This window comes from Narcine bancroftii, chromosome 2 (assembly GCF_036971445.1).
Source record: "Narcine bancroftii isolate sNarBan1 chromosome 2, sNarBan1.hap1, whole genome shotgun sequence".
Classification (NCBI taxonomy): Eukaryota; Metazoa; Chordata; class Chondrichthyes; order Torpediniformes; family Narcinidae; genus Narcine; species Narcine bancroftii.
In genome coordinates this window covers 153,640,196-153,660,382 of record NC_091470.1, presented here as the reverse complement: position 1 = coordinate 153,660,382, position 20,187 = coordinate 153,640,196, and the positions used below count along the sequence as shown (strand labels likewise).

The window sequence follows — 20,187 nt, the reverse complement described above, 5'->3', positions numbered from 1 at the left end:
TGTCGTCTTCGAGATGAATGCAGTGGAGTGGAGCAGTGAATCTTTGCTGAATGCAGATTTGCTGAGTGTTGGAGGAGGCAAGGGCCCTTGTTATGGTTCCTCCCCAGCAGCAGAGGGACAGAGGACTCTCAGATCTACAGGTTGTTCTGGGGACACACCCAGAGTCAGACATCCAGAACTGATGGAAGACCATAAACTCGATGAAAGACACACTTTGGTCTGCCCAAAACCTGTTAGTCTTTCAGCACATGGAGAAGTTGGTGAGAGAAAGCTGCCGACTGGCACATTCCAGGCTGCAAGAATATGTGCTGAGGGATGCACTGAAAGTGCTGTGGGAAAGGACCACAGTCTAGAGTCCCCCTATTACCAGGCATTGAGGGGCTGAGACCAAGGGGAAGTCCCTCAATCAACAGAGGGGGTGGGGGGGGGGAAGCAACAAGGTGTCACAGAGGTGGTAATGGGGTATTTGGAAATCAAATGTAGCAATATACATTTATAGGAATGTATAGCTATGATTGATACTCTGGGTGTAATAAAACTTTGAATAGTTTTCTTTTGAGTAAATAATTTATTGTGAATGAAGTTTATTTTTGGGAGAAAAAAAAATAACTACCTACAATCACAAGAAGAACCTAAGCAAAATACCTCAGAGTTACTGGCTGTGGAACAAGGAGGAGTAGTTGCCTTCACAATACATCTGCTACTCTATATTTTCATACTGAAGCTTTGTTATTGAATTTTTTGCAGTGGACCTTTTGAGGTGGATCCTCTGCACTGGGTCCATCTTAATCGATTCATCATACTCAATCCTTCACAGAACTGATCATGCTGGCCCAGGAACACACGATCCTTCTAGCGGTCGAGTTTTACATACTGGGTCCATGTGCCTGGAAGGTTACAGTGGGTCTCACACCTGGCTGCAGGAGGAACCTTGAGTTCAGGGCTTAGGTCGTAGTTGTCCATGAGATCAGAAGCTCTGAGATGTTGATCAGAGGGGTTTTTATTTTGGATTTGAAATATTGCCAAGATGATGATAATCCATTAGCATGTGTCAGAGGTGTCTGTCATCAAGCAACTTTCCCATCCCATCAATTTATCCCATCCACACTTGCCTATGTTTGATCCAAATCCTCTAAACCTATATATTATATATCCGTCCAAATGTTTCTTAAACATTGCAATAGTACCTGCCTCAACTACCTCTTCCAGCAACTTATTCTATACACCACCACCCTCTGTGTAAACAAGTTATCCCTTATGTTCCTATTAAATCTCTCTCCCACCCCCCCCCCCCCCCCACCCGACCTTAAACCTATATCTGCTGGTTCTCGATTCCCCTACTCCGGGCAAAAGACTGCACTTACCTGATCTGTTCCTCTCTTGATTTTGTGCACCCTTGATCCTCTTACACTCCAAGGCCCTAGCCTGCTCAACATCTCCCTATAGCTCACACCTGTGAGCTTGTTAATCTTTTCTGCATCCTCGTCAGCTTGACAACATCTTTCCTGTATTGTGAATTGAAGTGAGCAGAGATTTGATGAAATCTGCCCAAGATTTATTTCAATCTCTATCCAAGGGTCTGGACCTTCATGGTTTGTGGATCCTGACTCATTTCCAAAGGCTGTTTGAAAGACAGCATGGCAAAATAACCATGATCGACCTGTATTGTGAGCAGTTTCTATTTCTGACTGGAAGCTCATTGAGGTTTGAGCTGGTCCATGGTAACTGTGGCCTAGTCTATATTTATTTGGACATTGTGGAGTTGTTTTCTTGTGAAAGCTGTTCACGTAATTCTTTATTGTTAACTCTTGTGAATGTTGTCCACCACCCCACCCACCCCCCCAACTCATAGGTAACCGTTTGGATGATGGAAACTCTGATGTAGAGTCTGAGCCAGACCTGCCCCTGAAACGAAAACAGCGTCGCAGTCGAACCACATTTACTGCAGAACAGCTGGAGGAGTTGGAAAAGGCTTTTGAAAGGACCCACTACCCAGACATCTACACCCGAGAGGAGCTGGCCCAGAGGACTAAACTCACAGAGGCACGGGTCCAGGTGAGTCACATTGTGTTATCTCATATCTCAGACTCCATGGGGTGAAACAAGTTAATTTGGTCCATTGGGTCAAACCTCTCACCATCATGCCTTGTCATAAGACCATAAGACTTAATGAGCAGAATATTGAGTCTGCTCCATCATTCAAATCATGGCTGATATATTTTTCCTTTCAACCCCATTCTCCTGATTTTGTCATGTAATCTTTGATGCCCCTTACAAATCAAGAATCCATCAATCCCTGTTTTACATCTCCCAAATGACTTAGTTTGCAGAACAATCCATTGCAATGAATTTCACAAGATTCACCACCACCTAGCTGAAGAAATGACTTCTTATTTCTGTTCTAGAGAGATGTCCTTTTATTCTGTGGCCTCTGGACCAAGAGTCTCCCACTTCTGGAAACACTTTCTCTACATCAATTCTATCTAACCTTTTCAATATTCATCGTTTTAATGAGATCCCACACTCATACTTCTAACCTCCAGTGAGTAAAGCCTAGAGTTATCAAACACTCTTCATATATTAACCCCTGAAGCCTGTCAATCTTCTCTGGACCATCTCCAGAACCAGCACGTCCTTCCTTAGACATGGGGCCTAAAGCTGCTCAAAGTATTCCAAATGTGGTCTGACCAATGCCTTGTGAATCCTCAGCATTACATCTTTGTTTTTTTATTTCAGTCCACTTCCTAACATTACATTTGCCTTCCTTGCTACCAATTCAACCAGCAAGTTAACCTTTGGAGAATCCTCCACAGGACTCTCATGTCCCTTTGGACCTTTCATGTTCTAAATTCTCTCCTAATTTAGAAAATTGTTCTTTATTTCTTTGACTAAAGTTAATGACCGTAAACTTCCCTGCACTGTATTCCATTTGCCACTTCTTTGCTCATTCTCTCACCTATCCAAGTCTCTCTGTAGAGTCCCTACTTCATCAAAACTACCCTCCTCCCTCCCCCTTCATATAATCTGCAAGCAGCCACAAAATCATCAATTCACTTATCTAAATCATTTACATACAAGTGGTGGACCCTGCAGAAGAGCACTAGTAACTGGCAGTGAGCCAGAGAAGGCCTTTATTCCTACTCTCTGCCTTCTGCCAGTCAGCTAACCTTCCATCCATGCTAGTAATACCATGGGCTCCTATCTTGTTTAGCTCCTGTCACATCCTCCTTTTCCCTTTCAATTCTGTTCAAGAAACTCCAGCATCCCCCAAACCTTTAGAATAGGAGGAAAGTATCAGATCGAAGGAGAGAGAGGACTTTACACCCATTAGTTTATAACATAAACAAGGTGCTCTGAACTGGGTATTTTCAATATTGCCATGACCATTTCATCTTTCACCTTTGCTCTTTCATTGTTACCTTTATCTCTATGTTCCCCTGCTCCTTATTGTCCTTCATGCTTCTATTCCTCTTTCTATTGACTGCAATTCTCTTCCTATGCAAAGCAGTATTTAATCAGCTTTCAGGAGCCATCCCCCTCCCAATCGGGAATTCCAGATTCTAACCACTCTCCCTGTCACACCATGTCTTAGCTTTTGATTCTTCTGCCAACGTTAACAGATTCTCTTTATCATATTCTGAACTTCACAATTTTGAACACCTGTATCAAATTCTCATCTCCTCTTCTCCAAAGAGGACACCCCAACTTTCCAGACCAACTACAAAGTTAACATCCTTCATCCTTGAAAATATTCTAGTAAATCTCTCTCTCAGGTTTTCACATCTTTCCTGGTTACTAGAAGTAGGCAATCCTCTGGCACAGTCAAGGCCAAACCGATGTTATACAGGGAGTTCACTTCCTTCCTATTTCCCTCTTTGAATTAAGGCTGGTTTACTTTTTTCAGCCATTTTCTCAATCTGCTCTGTCATTTTCAACAATCATTCTTCATTTAACCCTTGACCATTTTGTTCTAGTACCTCTTTTAGAACTCTGCAGTTTACTTTGCTGTTCCTATCAAACTAAATTACTTCATATTTTCTGCACTGTATTTCCTCTGCAATGTGTCAACCATTTCACCAACCTGTCTATATCCTCTTGAAATCTATTTTAGTACATTACATGCATTTCAGTATGTTTTGAAATGTTGTGCCATCTGATTTTTCCTGATATGGAACAAATAGGGTTGTTGCCAACATGGAGCAAAGGTGGGTTATTGCATTCATATAAACTGCTTACATTCCTTTGTAATGGAAAGAAATGAACTTCCATTGTTTAATCCTGAATTTCTGAAACACTTGAACATTTTAAATCCTCACACATTTTTCAAATCCTTTTTCTGTTCTATGGACCAGGACCACAGAGTGAAAGTTATCAGAATCAGAATTTATTGTCATGAATATGGCACAAAATTTGTGTTTTGTACAGGTGTAAAGTGCAAATATTCTATAAATTACATTTAAAAACAAATAAATTAGTGCCAAAATAAGAGAAAGTGAGGTACTATGGTTCATTGTCCATTCAGAAATATGATGGCAGAGGGGAAGAAGTGGACTTTGTACCATTAGGAATAAATGCGAAAAGCTCAGCTCCCTTGGAGTTCCCAATAAAATGGCAAAATGAGAAAAGCTTAGACTGGAATAATTGGAAATAAATGAGAAGGAGATGGATGTACTGGTAACGTATGTGGTTGGAGTCAATGAGAAAGAACTTGAACCTTTCGGATTCTGCATAGTGGGACTGATGAGGATCCATTAGGATTGACCATTATTAAGGCCACCTATTTACAACTTCACAGTAAAGTCTATTTCTGTCTCTGCCTCAGATCACCAGCTGAAATTTTCATCATGCTTCTGCTAACTCTGGACTTGGCCATCAATCTAATATCAATTTGTTCTTCCCTCTGTAAACAAACCCTTTCAAATTCTGCTACCAATGTTCTTCTCATTCATATTTCATGACTTCCCAGTTAGTAATGTGTTGTTTTTTAAAATTTCATTCTTGCTTTCAAATCCTTGCTAATTTAATAATCTCCCACTCCATAAATGTTCACATCTTCATTTTGAGCCTCTCAATCGTCTTCACATGTAATTGTTCAACTATTAACTGTGCCTTGCCTTCCAAGAGTCCTCAAGGACTTTTACTATAGGATGTAACCTTTATTATAAGATGGATCTTAAAACCCAGCACTTTGACCATTATTTATCATCTGCCCTATTATCAGCTATGTGATTTTTGTTTTGTCAACATGCCTGTGAAACACTTTGGCTTTGTTAAATGTACCAAATAAATGAAAGTTGCTGAGTTTCTTCACAACAGACATGCATTCAAGTAAGCATAAATCTTTTAGATGATGGTGAATTTGGATTCTGTGCAATGTAAATGTGGAAAAGGGTTAATATATAATGGGATTGTGAATGATGGAGCAACATATTTCAATCCTTTGGGATTCTGCATAAAGGAAATAAATGAAAATGGTCTTGGATTCCATGTAATAATGAATAGTGGAGACATGAATTATTCAGGATTCTTTGTAACAGAATGAACAGAAACAGGTTTAAAAACATTGGGATCCTATACATGAGAGTGAATTGTATAGTATTTTACATAATTGGGAATTCTACAATGGAAGTGAATGGGCAGGGTTTAGATTTATTCCAATTTTGTACCAGAAGAAGGAATGAAAAGGGTCTTGGTCAATTGGGATTTTAATCTTTGGGCAGCTTTATGTTAACCAGTGATGACTACATTTAATGAAACAGCACGATCAAAGTGTGAGAGCAGAGGTTGTACAAGATGTTTGTTTAGTTTCATCATTACACAAGGCTCAAGGGAATGGTTTCAGAAAGAAACCTCAGCAATCAGCAGCTTTTGCTCTGACAACTGTCAACCCAAGCCAGTAATTTATCTAAGGTGATGGAGCATTGAACTTCCCCTTTCTTTGGATCATTGTATGGCTAAACATTTGACAAAGCTTCCTCTTTCACCCCTCCCCCATTTTTCTTGTAGACATTGCAATGTCTACCTTCAGCGGGAGGTGGGCTCACAGTGAATGTGACTTAATTACAAAAGGAAAACAAACCATGGATCCATTAGAAATGATTCAGCCTGAGAGCAATTTGACTCCCTTGCAAAACATGTTTGCCAATAGCCAAGCATCCTCCATTCCTAGGTGAGACAACAGAAAATTGGCCATTTAGAACACCACAGGGAGTTTATGCCGACCAATCTTGAAGGCCACACATAGAAGGATTGCTCAGAAGAAGGAAAACACACAAATGCTGGAGGAACTCAACTGGTTTTGCAGCATTCGTAGGAGGTAAAGATATATTACAGGGTACTGACGCTTTGGACCTGAGCCTTTCTTCAAGGATTAGAAGAATGTCGCAGCTCCAGGGTACATGACAATCTGATACAAACACCTCTTTTCTTCTCCCCAGCATTTTAATTCAGATGCTTGCCTGCTTTTTACTCATATCTTGAAGATGGGTTCAGACCTGAAAAGTCGGTAATATACCCAGGTCGCTGCGAGACCTGCTGAGTTCGTCCAGCATTCTGTGTTTCTACTTTCTACTTTCATGTCTCACTCAAACCATGGGCTGGTTTGGTCCAGAGGGCTCAGTCCCTGATTGGCAAACCTCTGTGAAATAGTGAATGGTTCTCTCAGTGAAGGTTTACTGCATCTCACTGCATGGTACTCCACATCTTCATCTTCAGCCCAACATTAAAGCTCATAGTATGATAGAGAACAGCTAAGAGAGTAAACTCTAAGGATGTGTGTGAATCTGACTGGAAAACAGGATAAAATAAATATTATTACATTGATTTCTCTGTTGCCTCTTCCATTCCAGGTGCTCATAGAATGGGATTGGCTGATCAAAGATTGTGATCAATGAACTAATTTCTGTACTTGACACATTAGTCATGGTTCCATGACAGGACTTCAGTCCTGTGGAAGAAAGCAGGAGAAATTAAGTAAAAAAAAGGGCAAAACTCTCAATGATTTTGGCAGAGTGAGAAGGATTTTTTTTCAGTTTGAAATCAGACAACACAAAGAAAAGAAAAATGAATCAGCAACACAAGTTATTATGATTTGGAAAGTGCGGTGTGAAAGAGGGTGTTGTGGCAATAGAATCAATAGAAACATTTGTAAATGCACTGATTAAATATTTTAATGGAAGACAAAGCACAGGGTTACAGAGAAGGTGAGACTAATTGGGTGTCTGTGCTGGGAGGCCAGCTGTGGTACAGTCAGCTGGATGGTTTCTTTTTGTGCTGCTTCATCCCATGCTTTTTGGACAAGATATAGAACCACTGTTATAGAATTATGCTTTTGTTGATGGAATCTCTTCTTGGAATTATTTGAGCCAATATCCTGTTGCTTATCGAAGCTGAAAAGCACCATTGTTTTTATTGGGCTTGGTGAGTTACTGCACTCTCTGTTTCAATGTTGGAGTCTATTGACCATTGGTTTGACAAAATCCTGCTGTTAAAGGGCAGGGATGAGATGTTGCTATCAGCAAAGTGCAAGTATAAGCTAGAACACACAGATCAGTGGTTCTCAACCTTTTATTTTCCACTTACATACCACTCACTCTAAGTAATCTCTTATTAACCACAGATGGAATGGAAAGAGTGGAAAAGGAAATGGGGATAAAACAAGAATAGATGAAAGTGTTCAGTGGTAAGCAAAATTACCTGGCAAAAGTTGTATCAGTGGGACATTGTTGTTGAGCTCAGCACCTCTCACAGTGAAGGTGCCAGATTCAAGCTTTATGAAACAACATCAACACCAGAAATCAAAGCCTCAGAGCAAGTTGCAGGTTCTGGAGACAATAAGTCTGCGCATGCTGATGAAGGTTGAGAACAAGAGTAGCGTTGGTGAGACTGTGTAAAACCCCACAAACTGCAATGTGATAAATGACCAGATAATGATTTCATTTAAAACCTGGACATGGTCAGGACATGAAAATAAGTCATGCTTCCTTCAAGATAATATTGTGCCATCTCTCATATCCAGCTGACAGGGCAGACAGGGCATCAATCTTTTACCTTGTCTGAGAGGTACCACCTCCTACAGTGTGGTGCTCCCTGAGCACTGTGCACATGTTGGATGGGGTTTAACAACAAAATCTGCCTCAGAGGAAGAAGAGTTATGCACTGAGCATCTATGGCATACATTCCTAAGACTTTGGGTCCAAAAGAACCAAACTCAAAATGCAGAGTGTATCACACCAATATATCTTCCCTTCATGCATCCTTTAGCCCAGTTCCATTCCCGAAGCTATCCCTTGGATTTACCCATCATGAGTTCTTCACAATCTCTGGCTTCTGAAGAAAATCATCAGCCACAGCTGGCACTTGATGAGTTTCCATTGGATGGACTTCTACTGTGTCTTAATTCCTCAAGTTGCCATTAGACCCTCTCAGCTCATGACTCCTAAGTTGTGGGGGCAGGGCATGGACAGAGTTTGGCATCGTGCAGGCATTTCAATGATTAATGTTTGAAGTTTTTCAGAAGGCCCCAGAGAGGCTGAGAGATCCACACTGAAATGTAGAAAATGTTTGAGGGATCGGTGTGCTTGAAAGTGGTGGGAAGAGGCAGAGTCTGGCAGTGAGAAATCTTTCTGGAATGTGTGCTGACAACAGCTGTCACCTTTATTTCTTTTTCCTACAAGCAAGCTTTAGATTTTCCGGCCCTCGCTCATTTGGAAACAAAATAAGTATAACACTCTCCTTCAGCGATTTTGAAGCCTTTTAGAAGAATAGAATCCTATTTACTAATAAAGAGTCCATTCAGCCTATCATGCCCATGCTGGCTCTTTGAAACATCTGTCCATTTGGTGGTTCTGTTCAGACAAGAGATGCTGAGATCATGCCATTTGCATTATTGCCACTATTGATGACTCTTTCAATTGCTGCTGGTGGAAAACAGACTGATAAATAGGAATTACCCTGGAATGGATTTGTCTTGCTCTTTGTGGATTGGACACTCCTGGGGAATTTTCCACACTGATGGGTAAATGGCAGTGTTGCAGCAATCTATGTCTGGAGCATGAATCTTCAACAATGTAGTGGGATTTTCTTAGATCCTTCTCCCCACCCCCCTCCCACACCAAAGGTTGAGTAATCCATATTTTTTAATGGGTTGAAGACTATCTTCCGTGAAGATGAACATCCAATGAGAACATGCATACAGACATACAACATGGTAAGGGCCTTTCGGCTCACGAGCAAGTGGCACTCAATTACACCCAAATGGCCTACAAGCATCGGTACATTTTGAACGGTGGGAGGAAACCGGGAGGTCCCGGTTAAAACCCCCATGCATAACATGCAAACTCCTTACAGACAGCATGGGCTTTAAACCCCAGTCCCGAATGCTGAAGCTGTAACAGCATTGCACTAACCACTATTCTAACTGAGCCGCTCAAAGAAAAGGTTGAGATGAATTATCCACCATCCCTAATGGCAATAGATGGTTGTAAGCTCTTCAGCTTTACTATTTGTACATTTTCTGGGCCCAAGAACTTTGAGGATGGAGATGGCTTTCCTACTGTCCTTTTAATTATTTACATGCGAGAAGATCTGATGGATGATAGATTTTTTGATCTGATCTGTTGAGCATGGAATCATGCACTCTTATTTAGCGAATACTGACTCAACCTTTTACATCATATGTCGTCATGGATCAATGGTGTGAAACAGGTAGAAATACTGTTAGTTTCCATTTGCCTCACAAATCTGTGGTTGGAATTTATTAATGAGGCCAATTTCAAATGGAGAACAAGACAGGAAAAGGCACCACCCCAGTTTAACCATTCCATTGCTTCTTTCCTGCCAGTTTAACCATTCCATTGCTCCTTTCCTGCCAGTCAGGAACAGCAGAATCACTCACAATTCTCTTCATAGTTTAGTTGTTTGGAATGTCACCTGTGTTGAAAAGTCCAGGGTTCGAGAGACCTGATACCCCCCTCACCACCCCCTCACCCCCCCCCCCCGAGGCAACTACTGTCACAGCAGCTTCCTTTTAGCCCTTTCCATTCATTTACAAACGAGTTTTCAACATCATTTCAGCGATGACCAGAGGATTTTCCATGATACTCTGCCCAAGATGTACTCTTCAACCTACAGCAGGTTTTTTTTGGCCAGTGTACATTACTGTTACTGGAAATATTTCCTGCTTGGTTCAACCTTCCAGCCTCAATTAGCTGGGTGAGTTTTGGCTCCTGAGATGTTGAAAATTTATTAGCAAAACTGGAATTGTCATCACCAAATCGTTGTTCAGATGAATATCACAATACTCCTTAATTTCATTTATGAGTAAACAAATTTATTTAAACAGCAGAATCCATGTGACACAAACATTTCCCCAAGTCATGGGACAAATACAGTCAAGAGTTTGTGAGAACAACTTATCTCTCTCTCTCTCTCTCTCTCTCTCTCTCTCTCTCGCTCTCTCTCTAATATTCTCCATATAGAATGGGAGAGAAATAAAAAGTCTCAGAGCTAGAGCAATTTTCAATTAATTTGGCAAGCGAACAAGATGCATTAGAAAATCTTAAGATGCCAATCAGCTTGCTTGTCACCATATTCCCCAATACAATACTGAGATTTATAAACTGGGAAGTATTAAATCTGTAGTACAACTTCCATATCTGTCCACTGATATTTCCTTTGGGTTCAAGCAAGAGAGCTGGTAAATGTGCTCCCTGTCATTCATCTTATATCAAAATTTCGCCAAGCTAGGTCTCTGATATGCCCAGTGAAGAGGCTGAGCCTGCCCTACAGAGAGTGCACAAACGGTGAGAGATCCATAGGATCTGCCCATTATGTTTTTTTTTTAAATTTTTTATTTTTCACACCATAAATCACATTAGCCATGATATACACTATTTCTTATTCACACATATACAGTGACTTTTTCTCCCCCCCCTTTCCTCCCAAACCACCCCCCACCCCCCCCCTCTCATCCATTTTAGGTATACAATCTAGGTTGCATTAAGCCAGTCAGACAATGTTGTCATTCAACAAAATTACACCAGAAATTCTACTGAGTCCATTCTTTTCTTTCCTTCTCCTTCCATCAACTTAGGTAATGTTTGTCCCCGGTAGGTTTTCGCTATTGTATTTAATGTAATGCTCCTATACTTGTTCGAATATTTCAATATTATTTCTTAACCTATATGTTATTTTTTCTAATGGAATACATTTATTCATTTAAATTTGGTAGTTTCTTCCTTTTAATTTGGTTATGTATTCCATTAATATTTAAAGACATATAGTTCAGCGTAGCCCTTTTATATTTTGTTTATCTTCTCTTTCCGTTTTTCCATCATTACCTTTCCTCCTTTTCCATTTCTGTTTTCTTATTTTCAACTCTTTATAAGACAACATTCCTACAACATCCAACATTTTCCTTATTCTCCTATTTCTATCTTATTTATCCCCAATCTCCCCTTCACCTCCTGAGTTGTCCTTTATCCCTTGTCGGACAACCACATCTCCCCTCTCCATTTGGATTTGCGAATCCACTCGCAAGCGTCAACTGATTTTGCAGTGACCGCTATTTCCCCCCACCCCGCCTCCCCCAGAAAAGATTTCACTTTTCATATGTCACAAAGATCACTCTTTTAATTCCCTCCTTATTCTCTCTATTCCATTACCTTCCCTTATTAATTCTTGTCTATACTATCTATATTTTCCTCTAAGTACAGATACATTCATGTATGCTCATTGTCTCTTTTCACTCTTATACCTCTTTACCCGCATACATATCAATCGTGATCATTTTTACTCTCATTACCCGTCTTCATCCCTCAGTCTATTTTTGTCTTTACCCACATACATATCAATCGTGATCATTTTAACTCTCATTACCCGTCTTCCTCCCTCAGACTATTTTGGTAATTGTTCTGCAAATTTTCGTGCTTCTTCTGGATCCGAGAATAGTCTGTTTTGTTGTCCTGGAATAAATATTTTCAATACCGCTGGATGCTTTAGTATAAATTTATACCCTTTCTTCCATAAAATCGCCTTTGCTGTATTGAACTCTTTTCTCTTCTTTAGGAGTTCAAAACTTATATCTGGATAAATGAAGATTTTTTGCCCTTTATACTCCAGTGGTTTGTTGCCCTCTCTTACTTTTTCCATTGTCTTCTCCAGTACCTTTTCTCTTGTAGTATATCTTAGGAATTTTACTACAATAGATCTTGGTTTTTGTTGTGGTTGTGGTTTAGAGGCCAATACTCTATGTGCCCTTTCTATTTCCATTTCTTGCTGTAGTTCTGGACATCCTAGGGTCTTAGGGATCCACTCTTTTATAAACTCCCTCATATTCTTGCCTTCTTCATCTTCCTTAAGGCCCACTATCTTTATGTTATTTCTTCTGTTATGGTTTTCCATTGTATCTATTTTTTGAGCTAGTAGTTCTTGTGTCTCTTTAGTTTTTTTATTAGATTTCTCCAATTTCTTTTTTAAGTCTTCTACCTCCATTTCTGCTGCTACTGCCCGCTCTTCCATCTTGTCCATTTTCTTTCCCATTTCTGTTAAGGTCATCTCCATTTTATTTATTTTCTCTTCTGTGTTGTTTATTCTTTTTCTTAAATCCTTAAATTCCTGTGTTTGCCATTCTTTAAATGACTCCATGTATCCTTTAATAAGAGCAAGTATATCCTTTACCTTGCCTTTCTTTTCTTCTTCTATTTCACCGTACTCTTCCTCTTCCTCTTCTTCTTCCTCTGGGTTGACCATCTGTGGTTTCTTTGTTGCCCTTTCCTCCTCTTCTTTCTTGTTTCTATTGTCTTCTGTGGTCTCTTCTTGCTGCAGGTGTTCTGCAGCTGTCGTTGCCGGCTGTGGAGATCGACTCCCCAGCTGGTCCCCCCTCCCATCGTTGTGTTTTTTTTCATTCGCATCGCGCATGCGCGGTTGCGCACTTTTACTCGGCTCTGTGAGCCATTTTTGTAGTCCATTATTTACCGACCTGAGGGAGCGGGTTTCTCTCTCCGCAGCGGGCCTCTTCGGACAGGTAAGACCTTCACCTTTTTCCTCCTTTGTCTTCTCTTCCTCTCTTCTTACCGTTGCTTTCGATTTTTCTTTTTTTGTCGCCATCTTCTTTCCACCTTTATACTCACTTTTCTGTAACTTTTATTTCTGTGCCTTTGTGTTTTCCTTTGTTTTTCCCGACTTTTCTGGAGAGGGCTGGAGTTCACCGTCCGGCCACTACTCCATCACGTGACTCCTCCCCCATTATGTTTTCCAGTGGAAGAATCCACCCAAAAGATTTCTTTTTACAGTCCCAATAATACAACCAAGGTGGAGTGCTGCCATCCCTATTGGTAAACTTCTCCTCCTCTCCTCTCCACACCTTCCCTCTAACCCAGTTTTCCTTTTCCTCCTCTTCTAACTCTTGCCCTCAATCCATCTTTTGTCTCCCCAACACACTGCCCTCTTACCCTATCATTTATCCTCACACAAATCTCCTCAAATCCACCTCTTCTATTGCCTGTTCTCATCTCCCTTCCCCATTCTCCATTCCATCCCAAATCCCCACCAATCGTCAACCTTCTTTCTCACCATCTTTTTCCATGTCCATATTCCCCATCCCACTAGCCTGGAGCCTTCTTCCTGGCACCCCACAGTCCCCTCTTCCTCCCCCCTAGAGCATTAGCAGCTCTGTAACACAGTCTTTAAAATGTTTTGAAGGTGATAGAGGAAAAGTTGAAAGGAGATGGGGGCGTTTTCTTACAGAGGGTGGTGGGGGGGAGGGGTACCTGGAACAGGCAGCCAAGGATAGTGGTGGAAAAGGATATGATAGGTTTTTAAAAGGACTTTTGGATAGATATATGAATATCATGTGTTGGCAGAAGAGATTTAATTTAATTTGGCATTGTGGGCCAAAGGACCTGTTCCAAATCTGTATTGTTCCATGTTATTTTTGTGTCATTGCCCTCTGGAGTTGGAGGAGGCAGTGAAGGGCGGGGTGCTTGAGCTGGGGCACAGATCCTGCTCCCCTCTGTGTGGGATCCTGTGCTTTTTGCTGCACTCTGTTACACTTCAGCACCTGGAGGATAATTCATCTTCATAAAATGGCCAGGCTCCAATGCAAGTAGCTAAGCTGGGGCTTCTCCCTTGTGTAAGAGATCACTTACCAGCTTGTCTGACAAATTGTAGGAGCTGATGCTTATCTTCAGCTCCTGGTGTAATCAATCCCAGACTCCACAGACTGACACAATTCTGTTCAACACTCATCCAGACTTTCCTCTGCTTTAATTTCTTACTTTTATTCCCCTTCCCTTTTTCTCCTCTAATATTTTTCTTTCCTTGCATATCCCTCCCCTTCTCCTTGGCTGCCAACTCTGGTTAGGTATGTTCTAGAAGGTTTCATCTTGCGCTGAACCCCTCTCACCACTGATCATCCACTCAGACAACCCTGGAGGGTGGGTGTCCAAACTTTGCATGCAAACTACCCCTCCTCAGATCCCCTCCTTCAGTCATCTCTCCAGAAACCTTGACCCCACTCCACAATTTAAAAGGCCCCAATCTTCAATCCCCCCTCACCTGAGTCCTCTGCTGAGTGATTTGACATCTTTGAAATCCTTCAGAGATGTCTGCACCTATCAGATAATGTTCATCAGCAGGAGTGCAGGCTGTTCCCTACTCTGAGCCTCTGGGAGCACTGCCCTCCTCAACTGAGGCCAACAATCTGAGGTCAGGCCTGGCCTGGAGACTGGGCTCTGTTGCTGGTTAATGATGGAATTTAATAACATACCACATATCCACATGATGATTCTTCCACCAAATGGCTAAGACTTGGCTCAATGTCATAGAGGATTTGATCCTTGAACATGAGTCAGGTTTGGGAGAGTGAGGCAAGTGACAGGAACATATCTGACCCCAGATATCTCAGGTAGTTTCAGCAATTTCACTTTGATGTAAGACTATAGGACCATAACACATAGGAGCAGAATTAGCCATTCTGCCCGTTGAGTCTGCTGTGCCAATTAATAAACTTTTATGTACCGAGAGATATGAGGTCATTTCTCCTTGCATAATTGTCAGAGATCACTGTACAGTCCCTCCTGGGAGATCTAGCATTAACTTTTGCCAATCAATGCAGAGAGACAAATCTCTGAGAAGGGAAACTTGACTGCAGGCTCTGCAAACCTAAAGGAAACAAAAGGTTTTCAATTCAGTATCACTTCCTTGGTCTCTGAGAAGTTCATTGTTGGAGGAAGCATCCAATCAGATTGTGTACATCAAGCTCCCACAAGAAGCAATGCAATTTTTTTAAAACGTTGACTAAAGGTTGAGTATAAGCTTGATTTTATTTTGAATAGTCACACAAGCTGTTTTATGTCCACTTGAGTGCAGGCCTGGTCTTGATTAAATGTCAGATATCAGCTTCAACAATGCACTGATGACGTCTTAGGTTTGTAAGTACATTGGTTGGTGTTGGAAGCATGGTCCACCATCCAGCCCCCAACACTATGGGTCTCCTCTTGCAACAGTGCATTCTGACTGTGACATCTCAAGAATCACATAGTGCTGAGGTTGATGTGAGATGTCATCTCGTTGAAACACGAGACCTGCAATGATCAGGGTCTTTGGGGAAGCTCAAATGGGAAAGGTTCAGAGGAGGAACAACATCTGGATAGGGACAAAGCCCACTGATTCAGGAACTAATTCATGACTCTTAGTTCCTGAATTCAGTTCATGTTCAACTGTCTTGCATTTGTAAACCTCAAGATGCTCAGGAACCATGACACTTTACTCTCCAATTGCAGCACATGCACACACACACACACACACACACACACACACACACACACACACACACACACACACACACACACACACACACATACAAACACACACAAACACACACACACAACCACACACACAACACACACACACAATACAAACACACACAACACACACATAATACAAACACACACAAACACACACACAACCACACACACACAATACAAACACACACAAACACAACACACACACACACACAGACATACACACACACACACACGCACACGCACACGCACACGCACACACACACACAGAGTTTGTTCTTTTGGTACTTTGTGATCTATCCCCCTCCTGACTGTGAACTGTCATGATCTGATATAGACTTTGGTTACAGAAACAGTGATAAGCCTTGTCATGTAGGCCTGGCTGTCTCTAGTGTAACTTCAGGGTTACGCACTGTCTGCGTTCACCCAGGATTTCACTCTGAGCCTGAGTTCCCTGCTAAGCACTTTCCCTTCTGAGGGAAGAAGTTAAAGAGAACATAAAAGGGAGGTTGGCTTTTGTGGACAGGAAGGGTCAGGGTTCAGCAGTCTAGTTGAGAGTTGTAGTGAAATCTATCTCGTGGGGGCAGATGGGAGTGTCTGATGTTGACCTGCAGTAAATAACTCACTTCAGACTCCTGTTTGTTTTCTCACAGTTAGCTTCCATACACGACTCTGGCCTTCCCTCTGCGTCGCTCACCGTTGTTGTTTCATATTCAAACCCTCTTAACCGAAGTTACAGTCTCACCTACTCCAAGTTACACCCCCACACTAACTGCCCTCATAAAGTCAAACTGAGGAAGAAATTCTGGTGAAACTTGATGTAGAGACCAAAGTCCCACCCAACCCCCACAAACATCTGAAATTAAAGTTACAGGACTGAAAGACTAAACCTCTGAACAACACCCATGATTCAAATGTGTTCTGAGGAACCACTGCAACTGTCCCTATCACTGTTTTTGAAACTGCTGCTCAAGGGCCAAATTGTATCCTAGCAACAGTGTCTGAACCAGTTTTTGACTCAGCAATATGACACAGAAATAAGCGCTGGTGGACAAAGGCAGTTCATCACAATAGTTGAGGACACATTTCTGAGGACATGACTCTCAACACATGGATCATTTTTTTCGTTCAGATCCTACTGAAGGCCCAGTGGCATTGTCCATTGAATTGGTGCATGGGTGATGGAGTGCCTCAAACTCAGTCTTAGAGAGGTTTTATCATGTGTAATTCACCATCTGCAGAAATGTTTCTCTGACCCACAGCAAATAATTACCAGTGTCACTGCCAGTTATGTACTTGTTCATCTTTGTTTGGAGAAACAACGAATTTAAGTTATGGGAAATAAATTGAGTGCTTCTGAAGTTCACTTCATTTACCTGTAGAAGGTGCAAGAAAGTTTGTCCGAGTTCTCTCAGCAGAATACAAAGTGGCTGGAGATGGAATTGTGTTAAAAAGAGATTAGCTGAGAGATGTCATTTTCATATTCAGGTGGAGCACATGGGAGCGGTGGAGGGGGTTGTGGGTGAGTCCATGTTAGTGCGAAGTATACAAGAGCTACAAAAATGATTGTGGGTGAGTCCGTGGTACAGGAGAGCATCCAGAACTGTGCTGGAAATTGAGAATTGGTCAAGCCCTTGATTTAGAGGATGTAGAGAGATTGGTGATAGGGAACACTATACAGGGATCAGACTTAACTGTGCCACCATGGCTGCAGAGAAGTTGTGTGCCTGACCCAGTCAAACACCCTTTACTATGATCTGTTTTCTTATATCCTGGAATTAGTAGGTATGTTTTTCAACTGATCTGGGTCAGATGGTATTAGAGACAAATTCACCAGGTGTTCTGGTTAGCAGTTTGGACGAATTGTGCTAACTTCAAACTGGATATTTTGGAGACCAATCATGTTATGAATGCGGCCTATGCTCTGAACTTTCTAAGGATGTCATAAATTAATTTGAAAAGGCGTCAGTCTTTGCTGCAAAGCCAGGCTTTGATTCCGACTGTAATCCCAACCAGGCATCCAAGGAGTTGTGATTCAGCCTGTTTTTGTAAAACAAAAGATCTCTGTGTAGCTGGAGGCGAAAGGCACACAACTCCCACTCACACTCACAACTGTTCCTGTCAATTTTCATTTGGAGGCAGCCTTGCCCATTTCCCACTCAGTTCCCATAGCAGCCAAATGCTGTGATTCATCCCTCGGTAAGTAACTAAGGCGATTCCATACTGAAGCCTAACTGTCAATATTTTCACACACTCAGTCAGACTGCACACAGATCTGTTTGTGCTGCACTTGACATTATTTTACCTTTGACCCTCAAAGGTCGAGGTTTTTTTATAGATGTATTTGTCCTGGGGATAGAAGTCACCCTGGAAAATCAGCATTATTGTCCATCTCCATTTGCACCAAGTTTGCCACGGAAGCAGATTCATGGGTGGAGCCAAACCATTTAGAGGCAGCAAATTTTCCATCCCAAAGGACATGAGATAATTCATCACCCATATAATTCATCAGTAGGATATGGGCATCACTGGAACTTTTGTCCCTGTATTGAAGCAACTGAGATCCATCATGAGTCCAGAGAGCCATACAGTACAAACTGGGGAAGAATGACAGATTTCCTTCCTTGAAGAACATCAATGAACAGAGGTTTTGTTTTGAGAAAATCTGGTGGTTTCTTAAATACTGTGATTGAGAAATTTAATTCCACATTTATTTAATTATATGAATTTAAATTCTCAATTACTGCAAAGGAATTCACATTTATGCCCACAGGATCAATGGCCCAGAACCCTGGCTGCTAGCCCAGTATTTTGAATAAAGCACAAAAGTTTGCAGACACTGTGATTGAAGTGAAAATGCAATGCTGTAAAAAATCAGCGGGTCAAACAGTGAACTTAATAGAGCAAAGAAAAAGATACATAACCAATGTTACATTGATGAAGGGCTCAAGCCCGAAAAGTTGGTTATGTAACTTTATCTTTGCTCTATAAAGTGCACTGTTTGATCTGCTGAGTTTCTTTAGCATTGTGTTTTACTTAACTATTTTATGTCCTTAGTGACAATCCAACAACTTTCTAACAACTATTGAATAAGATACGAGATTAACCAAATTCATTTTCTCAACCTAATTTGGTGAAATTTGAATTTGCAGCCTGTGGATTACTTCGCCTCTTACTAATGGTGTGAAGGATTCACTTGTGTGTGCTTGTGAGCAGGTATCTGTGTGGGGAATCACCCACTGTCAAGCCTGCTTGGGCCTGAGTTCCACAGATATCCTCGACTCTGCATTTTTTTTTGAACAGTTTATTTTAAATTTTTTTCCATACATGTAATCATAGCCAAATATAAAATACAATAATCAAATATTAGTGTCAAGTCCATTACACATGATTATGTAAACCCCCCCCCAACCCGTCCCCCTCTTAACAAATCCCCAAGAAAAAGAAAGAAATAAGAAAAAGCATGAAAGAAAAGAAATAAGAGAAAAGTAAAGAAATCTGAATGCCAGAAGACACCCCTCACTACATGTCTCTGACTATTTACGTCTTTTAATTCTTCCAAGGAGGTTAACAAGGTTCTTGAAGTTTAGGGAAAACATCTACAAATTAATTCACTCATTTTGTAAATATGCACTCTAAATTTTCAAAAATAACTTGTATTTATTTCTTAGATTATAAGTAATCTTCTCAAGAGAAATGCTGCTATCCATTTCTGCATTCCATCACTCCAAACCTAGATAGGATGTCTGATTTCCACGTCACTGCTATACATTTTCTTGTTACTACCAACGCAATCTTTACAAATTCATTTTGGTATATGGATAATTTCAACTCTGCATTTACCAATGCCCTATCTGAATTCTCCTCCCAGCAACCTGTTCTTTCAATGTGCTGGGGTAGAATGGGCTGCAGTGTATGTGGTCAAGGGGTGGGAAGAATCATCCAGGATTCCTATTCCTGATCAGTATCCTTGTAATTCCAAATTTACAGTTTGACTATTTAGTGATCAGAAAGAGCTGGAATCCATTGTGATACATAAGATGACAAATAAAAATCAGAATGGGGTTGTGGTTTCTGGAGCCATCTCCACCATTCATGGCTGATCCTTTCCTTCCATTTTCTCAACCAAACCTTTAAAATCCGAAAGTCCTCTCTAAGCCTTAAATATCCATAACGTCCAAGCATCTCTGTCTCAAAGAATTACGAAAATCCATAAGCCTCGAAGTGAACAAATGATAACTAATATTTATAAAAATAATACATGGTTTGCAAGTAATATTTTTCCTTTTAAAGCAAAAAAAAGTGGCCCAGCCATGGCTATCAAGAGAAGTTAAATATTGTGTCAGATCAAAGGAAATGGCTTATATTGTTGCCAGAACGTAGC

General features: G+C 41.1%; 1 protein-coding gene and 1 long non-coding RNA gene across 9 annotated transcripts in view; one reads left to right on the top strand and one right to left on the bottom strand.

Moving 5' to 3' along the window:
• Positions 1–20,187, top strand: part of LOC138754401 (paired box protein Pax-7) — a 214,171-nt gene that overhangs the window by 147,445 nt on the left and 46,539 nt on the right. For all 8 annotated transcript variants that reach the window (XM_069918635.1, XM_069918634.1, XM_069918631.1 and 5 more), the window contains one exon: positions 1,853–2,055. In XM_069918635.1, the coding sequence (XP_069774736.1) occupies positions 1,853–2,055 (203 nt within the window). The remainder of the gene's footprint in view (positions 1–1,852; positions 2,056–20,187) is intronic.
• On the bottom strand, positions 14,736–16,800 carry LOC138752488 (uncharacterized). Its single transcript, XR_011350688.1, has 2 exons — positions 16,430–16,800; positions 14,736–15,162 (listed from the first exon to the last, which is right to left on the bottom strand). It is a non-coding gene; the product is annotated as an uncharacterized lncRNA (long non-coding RNA).